This window comes from Antedon bifida, chromosome 7, assembly GCF_963402885.1.
Source record: "Antedon bifida chromosome 7, ecAntBifi1.1, whole genome shotgun sequence".
Classification (NCBI taxonomy): Eukaryota; Metazoa; Echinodermata; class Crinoidea; order Comatulida; family Antedonidae; genus Antedon; species Antedon bifida.
The window spans coordinates 15,193,177-15,213,578 of NC_136232.1; the positions used below are offsets into that span (position 1 = coordinate 15,193,177).

At 35.0% G+C, this 20,402-nt stretch overlaps 2 protein-coding genes across 2 annotated transcripts in view; one reads left to right on the plus strand and one right to left on the minus strand.

The window, feature by feature from the left end:
- The window catches only part of LOC144847480 (thyroid hormone receptor beta-like), a 33,065-nt gene extending 17,850 nt beyond the window's left edge, over nucleotides 1–15,215 (minus strand). The window contains exon 1 of the mRNA XM_078703866.1: nucleotides 15,139–15,215. The gene's annotated coding sequence lies outside the window, so the exon portion shown is untranslated. The remainder of the gene's footprint in view (nucleotides 1–15,138) is intronic.
- A 986-nt stretch (nucleotides 15,216–16,201) lies between these two features.
- The window catches only part of LOC144849203 (nuclear hormone receptor E75-like), a 59,356-nt gene continuing 55,155 nt past the window's right edge, over nucleotides 16,202–20,402 (plus strand). Inside the window, exon 1 of the mRNA XM_078706255.1 lies at nucleotides 16,202–16,355. Coding sequence (XP_078562381.1) covers nucleotides 16,349–16,355 — 7 coding nt within the window. The 5' untranslated portion in view covers nucleotides 16,202–16,348. The remainder of the gene's footprint in view (nucleotides 16,356–20,402) is intronic.

Below are 20,402 nucleotides of genomic sequence, written 5' to 3' on the forward strand. Positions count from 1 at the left end.
CCGAGCTGCTTCTTAATTTTTCCAGACATCGACAAAAACTACATGAATAGAAATTTCCCACAAATAAGAATTTTTCACTGGTGAACTAGCAAACTTCTAATTTTAGTAACAACGTTCAGTTGATCTTTCTAAAGATGCCGACAGAAAACCTTATAACTTTACACATGGATACGTATCGATGATGACATCATATAGATTTTCTGGTTGGTAATAATAATAAAATATGCAACTTTTACATTATTATTATTATCATGTTGTGCATGAACCCTCCAGAAATTAAAAATAGCGTTAATCTATAGAATGTTAAATTATGCATTTAACAAAGTATGTGGTTACCGTGTGTGGTGGTGTGCAGTACAATAAACATGTTATTAATATATGGCTAAGCAGTGGTTTTTACATGAATCTCCTTAATAATCGATATAACTTTACATATCCGTCAATTCATTAATCCATGCTGTACATGTACAGCTTATGAGGGACGCCAATTTGTTATCAAACTGAATAACCTTTATGCAACATTTTTTTAGAGGGACAATATATCTATAATGGATCTTTATTGGTTATCCGCACTTGGTGGATAACTACTGTGATTGACAGATTTCTTTTTTATTTTGGTTATCCACACTTAAGGCGGATGCCCAGTGTCTCCTTTTTTTCTTTAACCATCATCACCCGGCGCACACCCCCTTATATTTGTAAAAAAAAGAAAAACGAAAAGAAAAGGAAGTAAAAAACAGTCACAGACTACAGTATATATTTTGTATTATATTACGCAATAACTTATATTAACTTAAAAATCTGTGTGTGCAGACTAACCAGGGTTTGTGCGATCACCCGGCCCCTGGATTGCGCGTACTGCATGCAATGTTATAACTTCGCCGCCGCCCAAAATTTCCTTTTTTTTTTCATTCATTTGTAATTGTATTTATAGGAGGGGAAAGGTATGATGATTTTTGTAGAAAAGAGTGCCTTTTCCTGCAAATTAGAGGTGCTATTTATCATGAATTTAATGTACGTGAGTACCATTTCCGGCCATCTGGGGCATCGTTTAACAGATTTCCAGATTATTGTGTACTGTGCACCACACACACGAAATTGAATTAGTTTGCATACTAGTTTTCATCAAATGTAAAATGCGAGTTAATTACTATGAAGTAATAACAATAAATGTATTAAAATTAGTATTAATTACTGTGTGTTGTGTTAAAATGGGACAATCATGTTTATATGAAAGAAGAACAAGTGTACATCTATCAGCCTATGTACATTAAGGACGGCGGCCCTCGTAATTGTCTGTTGTGTGAAATGGCCTCCGACTAGGCCTAGCTAGCTAAAGGTAGGTTTACCTACCGACAGTTTAATTTTAAAATAAGTGGTGCACCTAACAAGTAGGTCTAGTAGTACTGTATGACTATCCATGCCGAATATGTGAAATAATGTAACTTTGTGAATAGTATTTCCCAACAGGGTTAAATGGTGAGGTGACAGTAGGATATTTCCTCGATACAACAGTTTTCGCCATGTAGCTGCTGTCCCTTTGCAAAAAGCTGTATACGAAAACATATGATTTACATATGTTTTGTGTATGTTTTGTATACGACATCCCCTTTAAATCGGAAGTTCCTGCCCGCATAATCAGCATATACGAACCATATACGACAGCGTATTTGATCATTTATGAACAAGTTATGAATAGCTACTATACTGTTGATGATGAAAAATGTTAATTAATCCGATTTGCCAAACATTATTTCCGAGTTTTTGAAATTCTACTTTGTGGATTTTTTTTCTTACACCAGAGAGGTGCGTGTACGTCAAATGGCATTGTTTTTTGCATGTCATTTTTTACAAGAGGAGTGCTTGTACGTAAATGGAATTATTCTTTTTAATTCGCGCCGCGGCGACTTGTATCATAACACACATGGTAAATTCTTACAAGAAGAGTGCGTGTACATCTCTAGTATGCTAAATTTTTAATTAATTGCAGGTTTGCTGTTAAACTGGGATTTTGCAGGTTGATACCTAAATAGTTTAAGATTACTGTTTCCTTAACAAATTATGCAGAGTTATGCAGATGTCCTAACCATTAGACTACTGGGGCTTTCATGGTATTGTTCAAACTCGATTTGATAGCGACTCTTTAACATTCTTGGCGTGGTACGGCAAAACAGCACTAGTCCCTCAGTTGTATGCACGCACACCAGAGCTCAAATGGATCAGTATTTTTATTCACGAGGCGGGATCTCTGAAGAGATACTTTTATATATATAAATACAACAGGTACAGCATAAATTCTAAACTGCCCGGTGATATACCAAAATTTAATCAATTAATTTGAAATGTGTGATAATGAGAAAAAGTTGTCCCAACCGAGATTCGAACCCGGAAACCTTCTGCTTGACATTAGACCACTGATGATATCATTAATGAAAACCTAAAGTTACGATTCCATACACTGTACAAGTCCAAGATGCCATTTTGGCTCTGTGTGTATGTGAAATGCTTCATACCCGATCATAATACAACTATACAATTTGTATAAATTTGTGAGATAAAAATAATGCAATTAGAAAATATAAAAACATTCTTATTTTACATTATTTTACATAAAATTCAGTTTGTGACCTAATTGAATTAGATAAAAAAAACGTAGTGAAAGTGTCTTTAAGAAATCTGTTAAACACTCAACTGTGCAAAGCCACAACCTTACTGGTTGGCCAAAATATCAACAAATTGCATTCACCTGTCATTTTGACAACAAAAATACCTTCCAATTATATATGGGATATCGACAACATCAATATCAACATTCATTAGTGCTAAGCCATTAGGCCTCTCATTGGCCATAGAGTTTCTACGTTTTCATATGGCGCAATGTACTAAAAATTGGTGCAAACCAGTTGAAGAATCATATGAATATTTGGAAAAAAATCCTTGTCAGCAACTATTCTGAGACTGTCAGGGACATCTCCTTTCCACGATCTCCACTTTTTTTCCCACATCAACATTTTGGCATCTATAGAGTGTCTTTGTGGAAGATTATCTTCGTAAGATTCCATAAGTTCTCTTGCTAATGCTTGGATGTTCGGATGTCTCTTTATAAGAACATTCGGGACAACAGTCAATTCCCTTTGTTGCATTTTCCTGACAAGAAGAAAATTGGTCTTTCAATTCTTGGTCTAGGTGGCCTACCAGTTGTATGCTGATGTTGCGTTTAAAATATTCTGTGACAGAATCTGCTGGGGCATTGTTTATTTAATTCCAAACATACCTTCATTTAATAAAACACATTAAAAATTCACCTCATAATTCAAAAAAAAATTTTGTTTTATACACATGAAAAGAGAGCTAATTTATGAGAGATAACAGATTGCAAATGTAAAATTTGTAAATATCCTAAAGAAATTGCACTTAAATATTTCTCAACATGAATACTATTGTAAGTTATCTCCAACTGACTGCGCAATTATATTAATACCCATGAAAAGAAGCTCAAATTACTGTATTATAAAATTTATACAAAATAATATTAACTGTGTAATAGTTTTTAAAATAAATAATTATGTACAACATAATAAACACTGAGAAATATATAGATGTTTAATTGATTGCAAATATTTAGAAAAATTGTAATTAATCTGAAGTTATTGCACTTAAATGCTTTAATTAACTGTGTGTCGTGTTAAAGCAGGTTGTGGGTATACTGTGTCCTTAAAAGTGTCTCCGACATAATCAATCGGTACCACCTTTTCAAAGGAAGACCTGGGGATGGTACAGCTGCTGGAAGCACTCTAGGTGGCATTATTACAGGTTCTTTAGGAGGTTAATTTGCTCTTCTGGACTGTTGACGTATTCTTTGAAAAACACCTGGATACTCTTCGCTAAAATGAAGATGCTGCATTTTCTTAATTCCTACCATCTTCTTGAAATACGGTGCGAGAAAGCTTTGCCTGTCAAAATTTTTGACATAGACATCTCCTTGTCCATTTCCAACCAACCTTAGTATATTCACTCCAGCAGACAATGATTTACACAACAACAAAGAAACAAAGGTCTTGGAAAACCGTTGTTTTAACAGACCGAAGAATCCATCAGGTGTGAACTTCGTATGTCCATCTACCATGAAGTGAATACTGTCTTCATGCAGCCCATGTATGCATCTCCATAAACAGTACCAGAGCAAATAGTTGTTTTTATTCTGGCATGTGCAATTTAAAACCATATTTAGCCAGAAAATCATAAATATAAGAAATAACTGCAATTGATCCTTTTGAACTGTTGTGCCCCTCATCAATCAAATAATTTACCCGCTTTGTAAGGCCTTCAGCAGGTATTCCAAATAAGCGGCACTTCCATTGCGTTTTGAAATATATGGGCCCTGGCTGCAGAGGGTCACTAGGATATAGAATCTGTTGGGTGAAATCAAAACTGTAATGACTCGTTATATCCGGACTACGGTACATGTTCACCAAATATTTGACCTTGAAGGCTACCCTTGGCCATTGCTACATTGGTTCTGTAAAAGGCTCTTCCTCCACATGTTTTAGATGTGCAACATAGATGGTTATACTGTAACATAAAAGATTGTATTAATTAGTATAAATAATCTTGGTTGATGTTAATTTCTATCGAGTTGACAAAAAAAATGACAATGTTCATCTCATCCAGCAACATGTGCCCTGTCAATTAAGGGAGTGCTCACACACTTTAATGATTGTAGCATAACAATGATTGCATATACCATCGGTGATGCACATTGTGCTTAGCTTCATTATTAAAGTCATTATCTAATAAATTAAAAGACTCACCGCTCTTGCTTTTTAGCAACAGAGACATTTGCACTGTGGTAGAGGATGTGTTATGCTGCACACAAACCCAGCACAGACCCATCTTTGGATGTAATAATCTAAAATCTCGCCAGATTTTCTAAAAAGTAGTACGTTTCACTACTTTCAACAGTCATCCTGCAAGATAAAATAACAGCAACATTTCTAATTAAATATTGAATAAAAATCAGCATAAATGTTATTCTAAACTCTCAAAGTCAGATTTCAACCCTCCAAAAAACTTCATGATACCTCAAAATAATGTTTTTGGCCCTATTCAACCTTAGGGGATGTGTCAAAATTATATTACTCCGTGTAACGCAGTTAACACAAAATTTACTGCGGTTAACGCACAAACGCTCTTAACAGATGTTCGTTTATGCATAATCTTGTAGATTTCAGTAATTGCGTTAACAAATTGATTATTCATAAGTAAGTAAATGAATATTCATGAGTAGTACAGCAGAAACAGGAGACACGCTCCGTTGATTTTTGGAGTTAATACAAGCGTTTAAACAATAAATAGGTAGGATAGGATAGGAGGTCAATAACATTGTATACAGTATGTATATATAGCCAGATCCTTGTAGCACAACGGTGACTCTACTGTACTACCGCGTGTTGTCGCTGAAAAAAAAAACTTTGTTCGGGCTCCAAAAATGGGAATTCTCCTGAATTAAAAACAGCGGAAACACGCGTAACATATTAAAAAATGTACAAACCGTTTACCGCGTGTGCTGTTTTTTATTATTCAGTAAACAATTCAGTAATTACCTCATGAATATGTATGCAATGCAAAACGTTAGTAGCGTAATAGCACTCAACACTTCAATGAACATGGTTACACCCACCTCATTAACGAATTGTAATACACAGAATAACGTTAACCGCGGTGCACCACATTACACAGAGTAAATAAATTAATTAAGTAAATATAATTTTGACACAGGCCCTTAACCTGTTGACATCCATCAACATCCCTGCAAAATCATCATGCTGCAAGATCAAAATTACAACCAATGCTTACCTTTAATGATGACCCCTCTACGATTTACTTCCATTTGTGACACATACTTTCTAAACAATGACACCTTGGATTTAGAGGTTGATAGTATATTAGGCTAGTTCCAACACCATTGTCTTTCCAGGCAAAGGCATACTGTGGTTGCTGCCATAGTTTTCGATGAATGTTGCCACATGTTTGTATCGGTATAAGACCATTCTTACCAGATTTCCTACCACCCAAATTTTTATGTGGCCGTGATACACCCTCCATGTTGAAATGTTTGATGCCTGTGAGTTGATGTCCAATACTAAAAAAATTGTAAAAAAAAAACAAACTCTCAAAATTATCAATCTTCTAATAGAAGTGGTAGAGATAAGAAGTGAAGGCATGGGGAATCACTACAACCAAGTTCCAAACAGCATACAAAAATGAATTGATGCTGTACATCCCAGGCTGTCATTTATTTCTAGTACCATTATACTTTTTTTGGGCAGAATATTCATCACATAGAAAGTTATCTGAATGCCAAGGTCCTCGTCCACCACTCGGAATTTCCGACCACCACTTTCATGATTCCGACCACCACTATATTAAAGCATGTACATCGTAGCCTACTGTAACCTACTAACGATGTATTGTTATTATAATTATGTACGCGTCGATAGTAGGGTGCTTCATAGGGTTAATAGAAAAAGCATGGACAATACAAATTAACAATGTACTAATTAAAATCGGCGCAGCCTTAAAATCCTACCTAGGAGTAGCACAGTTTGTAGCCACTATATGCCATGGTTAGCCAAATTTAGCCGGACGAGACGACATCATGGGCCGAATCGACATCAGAGTCGAGTCTAGTTTTGGCAACCTAGGCTTACACTATTAATTATTTAATCCTACCTTGGCTTAGCAAATTATAAATACACCGATATGCAAAATCAATATATTCCATGTTAAGATTTAACATAGGCCTATTCAATTATTACGACATGTCACTGTGTAAAGAAAATGGCTCTAGTATTCTATGCTCAACCCGACCAGAATCTTGAGAAAAACGCGACGCGGTCCTACTAAACACCAAACAGGACCAACCAATGTGCGACGTGTGGGAACAGTTAATTTAGAGAGCATATAACGTTTCATGTCATGTGACACAAAATCTAGATACACGATCTTCGTCACGTTTTTCCAGTCATATGACGACCACCACTCATGATATGCTGGTGAGAACCCTGGAATGCGCAAACAGTATTAATAGAATGTTAAGTTTTTACCGATGAACAAACTCAAATGACTGTTGGCATACCTTCATTCCCTCTACATAGTATGTACAGCTGATCTGCTTCCCATCACTTTGATTTTTTCTCTTTTTACATAACAGGTTCCAGCTCTACCATCTTCATTCTCCTTACTAAAACAAAATTCTAGTCTAATTGTTGAATACATGGCTTATTTCCCTTAAATATGTAGTTGGTAAATGTGCATATCTTGTTGAGGGCAGCTTCTGTTTTGCAGATTTATCAACGGTGTTATTGCTATGTAAAAGAAATTAATAAATAATTACAATTTTAGCTGTACAGGCTATTTTTATTTGTGTACTGTATGTGACCACGTACCGTAGAGATAAAAGCAAGTTTAAAACAATTTAAAGTTTAGGCAGGGTAGCCTTGCCTAATTGGGCCCACCGCCCTATATTTATACTCGTACTACTAAAACTAACTAGGGCTTTTTTTATAGCAAAATATTACGCTTTGGTAATCATAACATGGTATAAAGTATAAATAAAATCTACAAATAACACCAAATACATCGTTGTATAGTTTAAATGAATAAATTCTATGTTGTACCTGTCTGACCTTTGTCACAACCCTAAAGCGTTCCTCGTCCGATGTATCCTTGACATGTGTTATCAAAATGGTTTTGGCTCGACCATTGCAGGTAGCTTCTTCATGTACAATTGTGGTCAATGGAGTATCTTCACATGTCGACATATAGGCATCGTTTGTAGATTCAAGATTGTTATTGTTGGTGCTAGCAGTAGTACTACTAGTACTAGCAGAATAATCATCATTATTAATCTCTACATCTGAAAAAAATAATGGGCAAGAATTTTACTATCAATACATTATAGAATGATGATACATATTTAATTTCAGAGTGCCACTCTGCCAGAGAATTGGAATGTGAATTAAGTTCCTAAATTATTACTAGGTAGGCCTAATTATTATTAATAATATAACAAAAATTAATAATCTATCAATCATTATTAATATGTAAATGACCACTTCTTCCGTCCAACTAAACACCTTTTCATAAATTAAAAAAAATAGACAGTTAGGCTTAGCCTAGGCCTAACTAGTAGACCTAGTATACAGTAGGCCTATCATCTCTCATAAAATAAGCTCATATACTTATATTTACCTGGAGCTGTTATATAGGCTGGCAGTGCTTTCCAAAAAAAAAAACCCTGATAAATTAGATTGCCTTAACCGCTTCGATTTTGTTCCATAGTAACATTTTGAAAAAAAAAACCATATATATTTCAACGCGGTCGTAGACCTCAGGGATGTAATTGTGCAGGGCGGACCCGTCCTGCCTAAAAGGCTTCCGCCCAGTCTAAAGTCGATTAGCCCAGTGTAAAACATACCGATCAGCCCACCCTAAATTATTCTGTTTCCGCCGATATATTCAACTTCATTTAATTTTCCACTGATGAATTTTAAATATAGTAACAGAACGTTCAGTTGATTGCTCTGCCGACAGAGAATTATTACAACATAGATTTCTGGGTCACGTGAAATGTACACGATGTTGTTGACATACCACAACTTCACATGTTTTTTAGTAAGGTCGGCTAAAGACACAAATCCAAATGCGCTTTCAGACATTAAAACGCTGGTGTCGTTCTCCGGGCCAACACAGGCCTCAAATTTTACCAGTGCCTTCGGTGCCCGCTCAATTGGCCTCAATGCCTTTGAAATTTAACAACAACCATGGCCACTACTTATAGTGCCCTAGAATTTATACCACAATAAAAACCACCGAATAGCAAAAATATAAATATAAATTTTCAACAATGACTTTGAGGCGAATTAGCTACACTTCTAATAAATAAAGTAAAACTAGACTAGGCCTAATAAAATTGAAAAAATTCATCTCCTTCCCAAAATATTTTTTATATCAAATTTTCGTTTTTAGTGAAGGTGAAGATAAACGTTGAAACTTACCAACGTTTATCTTCACCTTTACTAAAAACGAAAATTTGATATAAAAAATAGGCCTAATAAAAAAGGGATGCTGATAGGATCTAACTGTTCATTTTTGTTTACAAAAATAACGCTCGACTTCCTCTCGAGCTGCAAGACGTACTGTGTACTGTATGAAAATGGCAAAAAGAAAAGTTTTTTACGAATAGAAAGTACCTTTTGACTCCCGCTCAAGCTTGAAGACGTACTACTGTATATGTAATGGACCACATGTATTTCGCTCTGACTACACAGTACATACACCTTTGATCTCGGCTTTAGTTAAATTACATGAATATTCGTTATTAATTTTCAAGATATTTAACCTCGAGAGAGAATAACTTCCAAATTAATTTTACATCATGTTTGCGATTACCAATTTTATTTTTTAAACACATTTTATAAATACAGAAAGTAAATAACGACAATAGTTCATTTACAACTTTATTTGCTGTTCCAACAATAACGTTTAAAAAAGTAATCTCTTGGATTTCAGGAAAAATGTTTTGATTAATTTGTTGAATCGTATCCATACTGGTTGGACAACAATACATAAAAGTAACATATGCTGCTCATTTTCGATACTAATACCACAATTTTCATATAACTCACTCCTTTTGCAAGTTTCCAGATTTTTAATCTTTTGTTACATGGTAGAATCCGATGCAACAATTAGCTCCAAACACCATTTAATTTGTGATATCGGAGCAATACTGTACCTTTACTGATCAAATGATTATAATAAAAAGTTGCTTTACGGGTACTTTTAAACAGAAATTAATCACTATTTCTTCTATTATCTTGTACATTAACTTCATTTGCTATAAAATATAATTGCATTTACAAAAGAAATGTATTCAATTAGTCCATTTCTTTTTTGTGAAAGTGTAGGGAATATTTCCCGTGCAGTTAGTATTCTATTTTCATTTATTACGTCTCTCATAGTATTATATCCAGAGTTTATCCAAGATTTAAAATATAGTCACATGATTCTTTGTTTAAAGTGGATAAATTTATTTTCCCATAAATTTTGTTTTATAATTTCATAGTAGTTTGTTGGATTTATACCAACATTAATATTCAAATTAACTACTTTATTCAGCATTTCTTTGTAGAAACCAGGCATGGTAGCTAACATAGTATGAATATTAGGGTTAAGTTGAGTTGCTTTAACTGTATACTCTATGGGGTACATAAAATGATTCGGAATAACTTTCCATTTTCCAGGGTCTGGACTTTTAACCCAAGTTAATTTCAAAGCGTTTACAATTGATTGAAAATCAATCATATTCAGTCCTCCCTTTTCTACTCTTTGTATAAAGGATAGCTCTCTCTATCTTTTCACTTTTCCAATGCCATAAGAATCTGTACAATATTTTGTCTATTTTAGGAATTAGATGTTTCGGTACATCTATAATACTTGCATTATATATCAGTTTAGATATTGCTAATGCTTTTATTAAAAATTATTTTTCCAAAGAAAAATAAAAATCTTCTTTCCCAGAGATGTAAGGTGTTTTCTAAATGGGTAATCTTTTCATCCCAGTTCTTTTTTCACACCGTTTTTCATCATATCCTATCCAGGTTCTATTGTCCAGGTGATATTCAAAGGTTTGGAATTTTTATTCCTATTCGAGCATATCCACATGCCATTCGTTTTACTTTTGTTTAACTTTGAACCTGAAATATTACAAAAAGCTTCAATTTCATAAAAGAAACAGTAAAGACTTGATTCGTCTTGACTAAAATGACAGTGTCGTCAGCCAATTGTGCCAACTTTACAACATTTTTTTGGTTTTCATTTTTTGGAATGAGTAAAACCGTCAGGCCTTGTCTTTTAAGGCGAGTGAGTGCGATCACTCATCTAACACCCTCCTAAACTGCCCTTGAGCAGTGCGATTTACAACACACCTTAATTTGGTAAACTTCTACACACGAAAATACAAACAGCACACCTACAGCACCCCTGAATGTATTGAGGAGTGCAATTTGTAGCACACTTATGATTTTCAAAAAACAAGGCCTGAAAACCTTTGTACGAATGATTTTCTCTTATATTTATGGCCATAATTTCTACAACCAATATGAACAATAAGGCAGACAACGGACAGCCCTGCCTTACACCACACTCCATTTTGAAGTGTTGGGACAGCCATCCATTATTATTAACTACACATTCTGTATCTGTATATAGAGTATTTATCCATTTTAAAAAAGAATCACCAAAACAAACATTTTAACACCTTAATGATTAGATTTCTGTCAATTGAATAAAATGCTTTGGCAAATTCTAAGAAGACGATTGCTCCAGGTTTATTCTATTCATTCAATAAAAAAGAATATCATTTACTAGATGTACATTTTCACCATCAAATCTCCTAGTGACATAACCTTTTTGGTCAAAGTCAATAAATGATCCAATTACTGTTTGTAACCTATTTGCAAGAACATTGGCCATTATTTTATAATCTACATTTAAAAGGGCGATTGATCTGCAATTATTAATTATTCCGCATCTTTGTGTATTGCATAATCTGTTATTTGTATAACAATAGTTTAGGGCATTGCATAAAGTATGTTTAATATGCTCCCAAAAAAACCATCAGGCCATCAGACCCAGGACTTTTGTTGAGCTTCATAAATATACATTGTTTGTTAAAATAGAGAGGTAACATTCACACTTATTACTTTTTTCTATTGACAATTTATTTATTTAGATACCTATCAATACCATCTTCATAAATATTTTTGCTTTTGAAGAAATTGTTCTTTCAGGATTTCGTCTGAATCAGAACTTAAATTTACTATTTTCTTTCTGTATTCGAGTTGTGTTTTCTTTTTGTATTATTTTTTCCAGTCCTAAAAGAATTTATTATTTTTTTAAACACTATACTTTAAAATGTTATTAATCATCTAAGACACTGTGAAACAGAGTAGGTTTAGTTTTACCAATGTCAAGCATTTTTACCCAAGTCATTATCATTCTGAGAACCATCGTCTGACACTTCCTAGAGAGGGAGCGAGCTCACCCTCTAGTATGACAAAGGACTCGTCAAGCATTTCATAAAAAATTACCTAAGAAATGTGGTAAGCTTTTTTATTCCAATTCGAACATTATTTTAGCGATCAATCCTCCCACGGCACCACGCTTGTCGATTGCTGTGAGGAGGAATTCCATTATTGTTTTAAGCGAGGCAGTGCAGGCCGAGTAGGGCCTACTGTAGCTAGTATTTTCGGTCGGTTTTAATCTACTGACTGATTGACATACTTTTTGTTTTTTTTCTTCTTTTAGTGCATACTGTAGAGCGATGGCATGGCGCGTTGTGTATCGACCACGCTAGTTAGGCCGCCGAAGCATTACAAAGGTTTTTGTGGATTGGCGTGTTTGTTTGGACCTGTTTGGAAATGGTATGGATATTATCATCAGTTTACTAGTCTAGTGTAGGGGCATTCCACAGTATTTGGTCCGTGGGTTTTTCCTCACTTGTGTTTATTGAAGTAATGCCTTTAAAATTGTTATTTAATTCCTAATTTTAAATCTTAATTTTCAACTCCTAAGGATATTAAATTGCAATAGATTTAAACAAGTTTTTAAAAATGTTTTTATTAAAAAAACATTACTATCAAAATTTATTGAATGTGATGACAATATTGTAAGAATGAAAAAGTGTTTTTGTACTGTAGGCCGTAAAAAAAAAAAATACTGTGGAATGCCCCTGTACTAGGATAGGCCTAGTGGCAAAATGATTCTGGACCAACTTTAGGCCCGGTTGACTTGGGCCTGGTGTCTTTATTGTGGATTTTTGCGAAACTTTGACATAATATTTATGATTTATAAATGTAATACATTTTTAGATAGTGATAACTTGTTTTTATAGGCCTATCGATGCCGTGTAAGTAACGTTTACTTTGTCTGTTGATCTCAACGGGCGATATTTTCATATTGTGATGTCTTGCACAAAATCGCGAATATCTTGACTTTCTTGCGCGAAACTACGAAAAACTAAAAAAGTGGGTTACTTTTATTTTACTATTACGATTTACATATTGTGATTTGAAAATCACAAAATCACGTCATCAGTCGATTCCAAACTCGCGACGTCATGTACGTTGTGTTTTTCAAACCATGGTCTAATTTACAACTCTCCATTGTCAGCCTACAGTACAATTGGCCCATAAATAACAAAACTGAACCTAATCCTATCAACTCCTAAATTAAATCTAAACCTAAAATGTTCTACAAAATCGGCTGTAAATATTGAGACAAGGTCCGATCGTCGTCTGCACGTGTGGTCCCAATTGTCTACTGGTAATTGTTTACAATTAATCCAACTCTCTCACTCGAGCTACATTATCTATACCATTCAGATTGGTTGACTAAATCGTTCATGTTGTGATTATAGACAGTATACTTGGCCCGACCAGTTTGGTATTGTTTGTATACTGTATCTGCTTATCATCATGTGACGATGCCAGGCATGGGGAGAGAGCATGTGTTATCATCTCGCTCAGCAGAAATGTATACATTATGCTTCATTGATTATAAAGGCTTTTCCCTAAGTCAGTGCGAAAATCGGCAAACGTAAAGTGAAAACATATCTAATTTTTCACTATTTTGATGAATTTTCATCAAATATTGACTTGATAAATGAGAAGAACGACTAAATATACAAGTATATAAAAGTAATTGATATGGTTAATGATAACGAGTCGTCGAAAGATTGACCATTTCATGGATTTCCTATTCTGTAACACAGTTTCATATCGTCGGAGCTGCACTTGCAATTTTGGATTCACTTCACAGCCTTCGCTTCACCGTGTACTTATAATAAGTGATCACTTATAATAAGGGAAACTTTTACCATTCAAGAGACAAATATTTTATATTTTTTACTATTCATTTTAAACCCGGAACCTGCCTTTAAGAACAAGACTAGGCTTAAGACCTTTATCGTATACATGCGCATTCAGCGAATACTGATCACTCCGGCCATAGCTATGGCGGAATCCGGGACGATTCGGCCCACTTTTATTGGGATGATTCAGCCCACTTCTGGGCCGACACATCCTCATTTATGGGCCGAAACATCCCACTTTATGGGCCGAAACATCCCACTTTATGGGCCGAAACATCCTACTTTATGGACCGAACGTCTCACTTTAGACCAAATTTATACATTTTTTTTGGTATTTATCAAGTTTTTAAATGTGTTTAACAATCCGTATATTATTGATATTGGCATTGTTGATGTAATATATAAAATAAATAACTAAAAAAACATAATTTCAATATTCAATATACTTATACTTCGAAACTTTCGTTTATTTCGTGCATTCGCAAAGCGGCCAAAAGAGGGTGTAACTTGTTTACATCATTCTCGTGACTAAAAAATGATCGTTTCCGACAATATTTTCAAAATGTTTGCTTTATTGCATCTTTATCCCTATTCCCGGGCCGAATCGTCCCACTACCCTAATGGTGCGCCTAATGAGTCAAATATTTCAGTGTTGTTATGATTGAAATTAGTATGTGCATTAAACGAGTTCTACCACAGGATATTTGACGTGTAGTCTAACAAATATTTCTTTCTCTTTCAGGATTAAAGACATACAATACAACAGTTGGCATTTGAAAATAAAGCCAAATGGATGGAAGATAAATATTATTTTTGTCATTAATAATATAGAGTCTAGACCGTATAAATAAAAACTATACTATATATGAGAAAATTTGGTACATAATTGTTTACATATTTTTCATGACATAAATTTGCAACATTATAAATCATCTTCCTACCAAACCAAGCATTGGAGAATGGAGGTAATGTACTTTAAAATAAGTATGTTTGTTTACAATTGATAAGAAGACCACTGCTGCCTCCTCAAAGAGTCAAAACCCAGTATTTTGCTTCTACGTCCAATACACGGAAAACTCTATTATATGTTCTACATAATAAGGAGGATATTGCAAGACCGATATTTCATGTATATTTCAACTTTTACGGGAAAATAGGTGAAGTACTCGTTGTATATAGAATGATATTTTCCGGAAGAAACTTACCGTCATTTTCGTTGTTTTGAACAAATTCTTAATATTGTCGTCCTTGGATGATAGCCATCTCTTTTCGCATGTTTTACTAACCCTCATTCAATGAAGTTAGATTATACCAATGCATTTTAGGGTAATTCAATGGCGAACATTAATTCATAATTACTAATAATAGGTTAATTTATCGAATAGGACCTACACTAATTCATTTCATAAATACAATTAACAAATGCAAAGACGTGTTGTAATTGAAATTTATTCTATAGTAATGTATCATCTGTTATCTGATCTGTTTCAGTAGAATCAACCTACCCTACTATATTTTCGATTAAACCATTGCTTGCAGCGCCACACTAATGAACCGATTTTCGAATAAGCTCTGTACTAAAAAATCCCACAATGCTCCATCTATAAAATGTTGGTTTTGAAAAAACATAAATAGTAAAGAACACTTCAATAAAATACAATCAAATTTGTTTAGATTTTTACCTTGTTACCATAAACTATCGTATTGTTTTACTGGTAACCGGCCCAAATATATAAAAAGCTACTAAAAACGACAATATAAATATTTAGTATTATAGAATAAGGTAGGTTAGGGGTTAAGGCTGGCACAGTTCAATTACTTAATAGGGGGATAAATAGATCCCAAGAGAATCGAAGATGGAATTTTTTCTTTGAAAAATGATCATCATTGAAAAAAGGGTCGTATCAAAAGCGATATTTCATTCTATCTTTATTACATTTATTCTTTACTAAACGATAAATGGCTTCGTTCAAATGTTCCTCTGTCGTGCCCGTGCATATGAATGCTCGCAAAAATGTAAACACTGAGACTGAGCCACACTTTATTTTATAAAATCAGGGACAGAACACATTTCAAATCGCGCCCGGTGATATACTGAATATTAATTAATTTGAAACGATAAAGATGAAGAAATAATTCATCTTAGTGAGAATGAAAAATAAAGTAGTAGTCCCGAACCTTCGCCTCCTACAGTACTTTACTTCTGACAGACCTTGAACTTTGACATTCTTAAGTTTAGTATGTGATTTGGTGATATTCTTTGATGTGTGATTGTGTGCATGGTCTTAATTCCAATGCTGTTTTAAGGTAATAGATTCTCAGCAAATCAAGCTTGTGTTTTTAGGGGTGTAATCAAAGACAGTGTAGTAATCTTTGGTGTGGCCTAATTACGTACGGTAGAACCTTGTCCTAGGAATGGCAGGTAGGCCTAATTAATTGTGTTCCCTAAATTGTATATACAGTATATATTATATAGTATACCCTATGATAGCGACAGAAATGATAACGATCTGCTGTTGTTCAATACTCATTGTTCTCTTATTAAAGGCACTATGGGCGTGCCATAGATACTCTCGTTTGGTTTCAGTTTTTGTTGCTAAATTCATCATTTTTAACATAAATTCGGACGATTTTTGCTATAAAATGGGTTTTCATAATTAATTAACAATTATCTACTCTCGTTTGGTAGGTATTTGCAACATTCTGAGTCTCATTTTGGTTCCGTTTAGTAGGACCGGGCCAAAACATCTCAAATCAATGTTGTTAATATTAATATATATATATATTTTTTGGGTATTAATCAAAATTTGAACTACCACATATTTTATTGATATTGCCAATGTTGATATAATATATAAAATAAATAATTAAAAAAATGTAATTTTATATGCAATCATTTTTTCCATGAATTCGCCATTTACAGTCTACAGAGGGCGTAATTTGTTGAGTGTTGACAAAGTGCGGGGCAGTGAGGTACGCTTAATATTTGTGCGAGGCATCATTTTATCATTTCCAAAAGTGCGAGGCATACATACATACAGTTTACGATTTCAAAAATGTGCGAGGCATCTTAACCCATTGAACCCCTAAGTTTATTTTGCTTCCCAGAGACCTAAAAAAACATATGTCACATAATTAACCGTAACTTTTTTTCTAGACACAGAAATTTAAAGACCCCTTACCTGCAATTTTGGACGTTTTTTAGAAAATAATACATATATATCACTTTAAAAACATTAAACCATGTCATTCCTTGTCTTAAATGTACGTTTTATGGTAAATTATGATAAAAAGTGAGAAACAATGCACTACCTAAGTAGCTCGCGGCGATCGACCTCTCATGGACGGTCTTAGGCCTAGCTTAGTTTTGTAGGCCTAGCTGGTAAACATCGGTAACGTACGAACATCGTACGCTAGCTATATCCCTAGCCTGACGTTGTATAGTTGCTGCATTAATTGTCTTTCTATTTTTGCCAGACTCCGTTGATACAAATTGGGGAAAACCTGGTATTTTCGCTGAAAGAGTCTTCCATTTGTTTTGGCCTCACGATCGATCGAAAAGTGGGCGAATTACTGTGAAAAACAAAAATATCAATCTGCGCGCAATGCATTTTGGGATTTATAGCGGGCCACTATAATTATTAGAATCGACTTATTTTTCACATTTTTAACCGTTTAAAGACGAAAAAAGTTATCGTAATAGGACCATATAGTATTATTTTTACATTAAATATAGTTTGTGATCTTAAATTAGATCTAAAAAACGTAGGGAAGGGGGCTTTAAAAAATTAAAAAGAAAAATAATGCCAAGGACATTTTCTTTTTGTGTTACAACTTATTTTGGCGGAGTATAGATTATGCAAATTTTAGAAATATTTTAAGAAAATTATTAAATTAAAAAGCGACTTGGAATTCGTCATTCTCACGCGCACCAGCATTTATCGGGAGCTTAGTCTGCTATCTCAGATGTGTAGCTTGCAGAAAATTAGACAAAAATGCGTCGGAAACTTATGAAACCAAAACAAGTTAGGCTTCAACAAACTGACCTTTGCGCACAATTTGACCTTTAACCTCATGAGTGCTTTAATCGCTTATTGGGGTGAATCGGTTAACATGCTACTATCTATATATTATAATTAATGCTACTAAATTTTTCGCATATTTTACGTATCTCTTCAAAACCACTGAACAGTACGTGTTCACATTTGGCACTCTCTCTCGAAGTGCCATATCATGAGACTTTGGCGATCATGTTGTGCCACAATTCTCTGTCTATTGCCATGTTCAGCAACTCCACTTCTTTGGTATTCTCGCCTCTATTCCGAATCCATTCAGCTATGCTGGCCAACCAAGTGACTCTTTTTCTCCCCCTGCTCGTTCTTCCTTCTATTTTCCCCGTTAATGCCAAGTTCTCCAGACCTCCCTTCCTCAACACATGTCCCATGAATCTCATCTGTCTAATCCTAATATCCTTCAGTAGTTTCCTGCACACTCCAGCTCTTATCAATACATCTTCATTACTAACTCTATCTGTCCATGGAATTCTCATCATTCTCCTTAGAAACCACATCTCACAGCTTTCCAATCTTTTTCTGAGGTCAGTTGTGATTGACCAGGCTTCACTTCCATACATCAGCACAGGATAGATGTATCAGTTTAATACACGCAACCTGGTTTCCATACTCATCGCACAGTTCTTTAAGATATTCTCCATTTCTCCAAATGCGGATTTCGCAAGGACTATCCTTCTCTTTATCTCCATTACACACCTGGCATCATCTGTTATTTTGCTCCCAAGATAGTTAAAGAGGACACCTGCTGAATTAACTGGTCTCCTGCTTGAAGGTTACACGTTGGACTCTCCTTTTTTGACACTACTAGACACTCTGTCTTACTACAATTTATAGACAGACCCATCTTTTCGCTCTCTACTACAACCACATCCAGCAACCTTTGGAGATCTTCAGCTGACTCTGCCAGTAGAACTGTGTCATCTGCATATCTGATGTTTGTAATATTTCTACCACAAACTCTCAAACCCTTCTCATTATCTAGCTCCCTCAAGATCAACTCGCTATAGTAGTTAAACAAGTCTGGTGACATTACACAGCCCTGTCTCACTCCTCTTCCAATACTTGTGTAGTCACTACACTCCCCATCTACCCTCATGCATGCAGTCTGTTTCCAGTACAAATTTTGCAACAATCTAAGATCCTTTCCATGTAGGTCAAGCTTGCTAAGTTCTTGAAATAGCTGCTCATGCCTTACTTTGTCAAATGCCTTGGTGTAGTCTATGAAACACATGTATACATCTTTCTGCATCTCCACTGCCCTTTCAGTTATCATTCTTATCACAAAGATGGCATTCCTGGTGCCTGAATCCTTTACAAAACCAAACTGATCACTCCCAATCTCTGGTTTTAATCTACTTCTTGCTCTCATAAGTAGTATCCTCAGAATGATCTTGGTGACATGACTCATGAGGCTGATTGTACGATGTTTTTCACATTCTACAGCACCTGGTTTCTTCGGAAGGGCAATAAAAATGGACTTACTCAAGTCCTCAGGGAAACTTCCATCCTCGTATATCTTATTGATCACTTCAGTTAACTTTTCCACTCCATACTCTTCTAATGCCTCAATCATCTCGATGACTACACCATCCGGTCCTGCCGCCTTATTCTTCCTCAATATCTTGATTGCTGTTCGTACTTCTGCTTTCAAGATCTTCGGTCCTTCTTCTGAGTCAGGAAAGCTTGGCATTGCTTGTCTAACATCAAAAAACAGCTCCCCGATAAATCTTGTGGTTGTTGTTCTCTAGTCCACTCTTAATCTCCTCACACTGGGTGTTAAGCCACTTTGCTTTTGCCTCCCTGCACTTTTGCTTAATTTCTCTATCTAGATCTTTATATTCTTTACTTGATCTACTACTAATCTTCTGTCTATCCCTCATCATTGATAGTATCTCTTCCGACACCCATTTGTTCTTCCTTCTTCTCTCTTTCTTAGGTAAGGATTCTTTGGCTGTCTCAACAAGGATGTCTCTCATTGCATCCCACGTAATCTCTTCACCTTCATCCACAAGGATGTCAAACTTATTCCTCACTTGAATGGAATATTCCAAACGGATCTCCGGACTGTTTAGCTGCTCAAAGTCTAATTTCTGTACATTTTTGGCTTTCTTCACCTTTTTTAACTTTGATTGAAGTGTGCAAACCACTGGAATGTGGTCACTTCCACAATCTGCCCCTGGATATGTTTTTGCATGAGTCACTGCCCTTTTCCACCTACTGTTTACTGCAATGTAGTCAATCTGATTCCTCGTCACATCACCAGGGCTCTTCCATGTGTATATTCGTCTGGGATGCTCTTTAAACCATGTATTTGTTATGGTCATATCCTTAGCTTTACACCAGTTCACCCATCTGTCGCCACGCGCATTTCTTTCACCCATCCCATGCTCTCCAAC